The following is a 4793-nucleotide window of genomic DNA, read 5'->3' as shown; positions in this document are numbered from 1 at the left end:
TGCATCCCTAAAAAAAATCCTTTCAATGCGAGAGATAAGTCCAGTTTTTAATGTCATATTATTAATGTCAATTAATTTTAAGCTTTTTGGAAACATCTGAAAATGTGCTTAATGCAGACGAAGCGATCAGAGCGAATCAGAGTTAAATTCGATTCTCTGAATCTCAGCCGGTCAGATTTATTTTGCTCACGTTCACTTCCTCTGATTCTCCGTTCCTTTCGGACTCTTTTTGTTCCGTTTTATCGGCTTCGTTCTTCCAGGTTCTTTTCTGTGGAGCTGCAGCTCCGTATCCGCCCACCGCCGTCACGCTGCATCGAATGATCCGCCATCATGCCGACGCTACGAACACAAACCCTGAAAACTGTGACCCTGGAGCTCCGCCTACATTCTGACATCATATCTGCTCTTCGTGACCCTGACATGTTTTTTATGGTTCTATTTTCCTTTGCTTCTTTTCCCAGAAATTAGAATCAAACCTGAAAACAATCATTTTACCAAAGCCGCGTTTTAAAGATTTTTCCAGATCTGAGGAAGCCGGAGATCGGGGTGCGACTCACCGCCTGCAGGCCGCCCTCCAGACTGCGGCTGACGTCCTGCGCCAGCCCCAGGGGGCAGCAGAGGCGCAGGTCGTTGAAGGCACTCAGGATGTTGTTGAGGAAGCAGGCCAGCGGCTGGAAGTCCAACAGAGCCATGGGGGGCTGCAGGGTGCCGGGCTGCACGCTGGGGGCCACGGGGGGGACGGCGCCCCCGAGCGCAGAGGGGAGGGCGATGAGCGTATACATGTTCATGTCCTCCTGGAACTTCTCCACCGACTCCTGCACCGCCCCCTGGAACGTCTCCAGCGCCACCCGCTGGAACAGCGGCGCCAGCTGCCCGCGGAAGTCGGCCCCCACCCTGCTGAAGGACAGGCCGAAGTACATGCACTGCCCCAGCAGGGAGTCCAGCCGGCCCCCCACGCCGCGCTGCAGGTCCCTCTCCAGCGTCTCCAGGAACTCCGCCACCTTCTGCACCACCCAGCCGTGGAAAATGGCGCCCTCGCTGAGGGCCGCCTGGCCCCCCGCCGGGGGCAGCAGAGGGTCCTCGTCAGAGAAGATGGCGCGGTACTGAGTGATGATGTCGAACAGGTGGACCCTGCAGGCCTCGATGGTCTTGGTGATGTGGAAGTACGGGTCCTCCTCAGGGACGGCGGCCAACATGGAGCTCAGCCAGCTGCCTCTGGCCTGCAGGAACTTCACCCGAAGCTCCGCCTCCGTGAACACGTCCATCCTCCGCAGGTAGCCAATCACACGCAGGCACACGGGCAGCTGGGAGTTGGAGCGCAGCTGCTGCAGCAGCTGGTTGAGCATCAGCTGCGCCGACTGACGCACCTCCCGTACGATGCCCTGCAGGAGCCACAGCAGGGAGGAGTTTACCGCCTCCGCTCCTAATCCAGATTAGGATTAAGCAGCCGCTCTACGGGACGCCTCAGCTCACCTGGATGACGGGCAGCGCGGCGTGCTTCTTCTCCAGCCTCTTGACGTACGCCGCCAGCTCCAGCGCCTCCTCGTAGTAGCCGTTCCGCACGCAGGTGTCCATGAGCTGAGGGATCTCCAGGATCTCCAGGATCTCGGTGTGGCGGTTCAGCGTCAGGCTGTTCATCCGCCGGCTGACGGCGATCTCCTCCGCCTCCTTCATGAAGGCCCTAAACCCACAAACACCTTTAGAGACGCCGCAGCCGGATCAGACCGGTTTGATCCAGACTTTAAACTGAAAGATCCTAAAACGTTGTTAGTTTTAATCATGTTCATCTATTTATAGAAATGGCTAAAACACGGTCACATGGCGTTTCATCCACACGCCTTTCAGACGGGGATTTAAAATTTAGAAAACTTGTTTCAGAATTAATTTTTCACAACTAAGTTTGGTTTTATAGCAGAGTAAACAAATAAAATGGCCCCCTAATGGCCGCCAATCATTGGAAACTAGAGCCTCTGACCTTTCCAAGGAGGGGTCAGAGGTCATTGTGTGACCATTTCAGGAGATGTAACCGTCATGCGTTACATAAGCTGCTCTTATTCTTATTTTCTATCCAGTTTGGTGATTTTATTGGTAAATTTTAATGAAATAACGACTAAATCTGAGGAGCAAAAGCTTTGCTTTATGCTGAAGGTCTCCAATAATGGAAATCAGCATATTTATCTGACCAGATTCCCTTTGATGAGCGAAAAAATGAATGGAATTTCACCAAAATCCCATTTCCACCAATCACACTTCCCACTAAAACCTCTGGAACAAATATTCTTTATCTTATTCAGTCCAGATTAGCTTGAGTTCTAGTCTAGATGTGGATCTATAGAGTCTGAGGTTCATCCAGAGTTTAAAACGGGTTTTCATGGTATTTTGCAGTTTTTATCTTGGAAAAAAAATTGTGGCGAGGCGAAATATTTTAGACTTTTTCTGTTTAATCACCTATAAATCAGACAATCAGACATTTAAAATAGTGGTTCCACCTTAAAAATCTTCCTCAATGCCTTTATGTCACACAAATACAAACTATTTTATTTCTAATTTATAGTTTGGGAGCTGGATTTGCTTTAATTGACGGATGGAATTTCAGGCAGAATTTGCTCCTAAAACTCTCGGTGCTTAAAGGGTTAAATAATCTTCAAATCATTTAGAAGTCGATTAATTGTAAACTGGAGTTTAGAGATTTTAAAACATGCCTTTAGCTGACAGAGCGACCAACTTACAGCTGTATTTATACCAAATTTGTAAAACGAAATATGTAAAGATTTTTTATTTAGGATAAAAATATTTTTCTTCTCTCATATTTTCTATCCAGAACGTCTGAAGTGGAAAAGCGGCTTTCATGGTATTTTGCAGTTTTTATCTTGGAAAAATTGTGGCGAGGCAAAATATTTAGACTTTTTCTGTTTAATCTCCTATAAATCAGACATGCTGACATTTAAAATAGTGATTCCACCTTAAAAATCTTCCTCAGTGTCTTTATGTCATAAAAATATAAATAATTGTATTTCCAATTTATAGTTTAGAGCTGAACTTGCTTTAATTCACATCTATATCGCTTAAAGGGTTGTTTAAGATTATTTGTATTGGAAGCGAAACATCGACCTGCGGAACAATGCAGAGGATTCTGACCCGGTTCTGATCCAGTCGGGTCTGGTTCTGGTTCCAGGAGGAATCCAGTAACTCCAGATGGGTCAGAACCAGGTCAGTGTTCCTGGTTAAAGTCGGACTAAGGTTGGTTGACTGTCAGTACTGGACTGGATCTGGGAATATTTTTTATTTTTGGACTTTATGGTGTAAAGGTTCTAAGGGGTTTAGGGTTCAAGGGTCCAAAACTACGGAGAGTTAAAGGGGACAAAATGAATAAATCAATTAGGCTAATTGGTGCCATTAAAAGATTAAAACCAGCCAGAGTTTGATGAGTCAAGTTTAACGTTTTAAACATTTTAATGAAGAATTCGCTGCTCAGACATCATGAAATAATTACAATAAAATAATGAAAAGGACCTTTTAAATGATGGCATCATTTAAAAGGTATATTAAATTACTAAAAGGCACATTTCATAATTTAATCTTAGATTTAATTTTTTTGGGGAAATTTGCAGCAGTTTTTACTTTTCATTAAAACAACTTTTTTTTAGAATTAGAGCTGAAACAATCAGATTAATTGATTATTCAGATGATTTAGTAATAATTTAATCGTTAACTGAGACTAAAACATAACTTTAGCTGAAAGAGAAGCCGGCTTAGAGAAATTATTATATTTGCTGGCAGATTTTTCATTGAAAACAATGAAGATGTTTTATCATCTCCCTTTCCTGCCACCTAAACACTCATTCAATCACTTCCTATAGGTCTAGTAATGTGGTTAAAGTCAATAAAACTCATTTCTCATCACATTTTTCTAATTATTAGCTACTTTAACTTTAACTGAGTAATGTGATTATATTATATTACCATCACATTTAAAGATGCATAAATTATTTTTATTTTGTCTGCTGGGAAACTGGAAAACAGAGAAGAATTTATTGGCTTTACTTTTATCACATCTTCACCATGTGAGGAAGTTTATAATAATAATTGAACTTTGTTGACCTTTTATCAGAGAAATTAACTCTCAGCATTTAACCCCTTAGGGAGCAGGGAGGTTTCAAACTCGCAACCCCAGGATAGCGGATTAGATTTTTATTAATTTTATTTTATGCCATATTTTTCATTTCCAAAAACACAAACTATTAATTTCTTGCTTTATCCATTTTGTCCCTTCTGGCTCTCCATAGAAACTGAGTTTTGACAGTTATTAATAATTTGAGCCAACCGAACCGTCCGGTTCGGTTCGGTAACAGAACAGTTAATCCAGGCCCAGTCGGAGCTCCGGTACCGACCTGCATCTCTCCCCGAACCGGGGCAGCTTGTCCAGCAGGCGGGACACGCTGCCCTCCACCTTCCCGAAGTCCCTGTAGATGTGCTGGGTGCAGTCCGCGGTTCGGATGAAGGTCTGGTAGTTGGAGAAGGCCAGCTCCCGGGTCTGCTGGAGGATCTGCTGCCGCTCCTCGGCCAGCCGCTCCGGCTCCCGGCTCAGTGAGTCCAGGCCGCAGGAGCTGAGCTCGGACAGGTAGGCGGAGAAGTCCGGGTTTTCCCTCCAGCTGTCCGGGAAGCTGTCCTTAAACACCGACACCAGGATGCTCTCATCCTCCACGTCCATGATGCCGCAGCCGGTTCCGAACATAGATATCCATAATAAAGGCTAGATGTCTCGTCCGCGCTGCTGGCCAATGGGGGTCGAC

At 45.2% G+C, this 4793-nt stretch overlaps 1 protein-coding gene across 1 annotated transcript in view; it reads right to left on the bottom strand.

The window, feature by feature from the left end:
* The window catches only part of cog8 (component of oligomeric golgi complex 8), a 10661-nt gene extending 5934 nt beyond the window's left edge, over positions 1-4727 (bottom strand). The window contains exons 1-3 of the mRNA XM_015392850.1: positions 4392-4727; positions 1474-1681; positions 558-1382 (exon numbers count right to left, since the gene is read on the bottom strand). Of these exons, the coding sequence (XP_015248336.1) occupies positions 558-1382; positions 1474-1681; positions 4392-4711 (1353 nt within the window). The 5' untranslated portion in view covers positions 4712-4727. The remainder of the gene's footprint in view (positions 1-557; positions 1383-1473; positions 1682-4391) is intronic.
* Positions 4728-4793: the final 66 nt, after the last annotated feature.

This window comes from Cyprinodon variegatus, unplaced genomic scaffold, assembly GCF_000732505.1.
Source record: "Cyprinodon variegatus isolate N-32 unplaced genomic scaffold, C_variegatus-1.0 Scaffold609, whole genome shotgun sequence".
NCBI classification, from domain to species: Eukaryota; Metazoa; Chordata; class Actinopteri; order Cyprinodontiformes; family Cyprinodontidae; genus Cyprinodon; species Cyprinodon variegatus.
The sequence above is the reverse complement of the archived record's forward strand: the minus strand, read 5'-3'. Positions and strand labels throughout refer to the sequence as shown.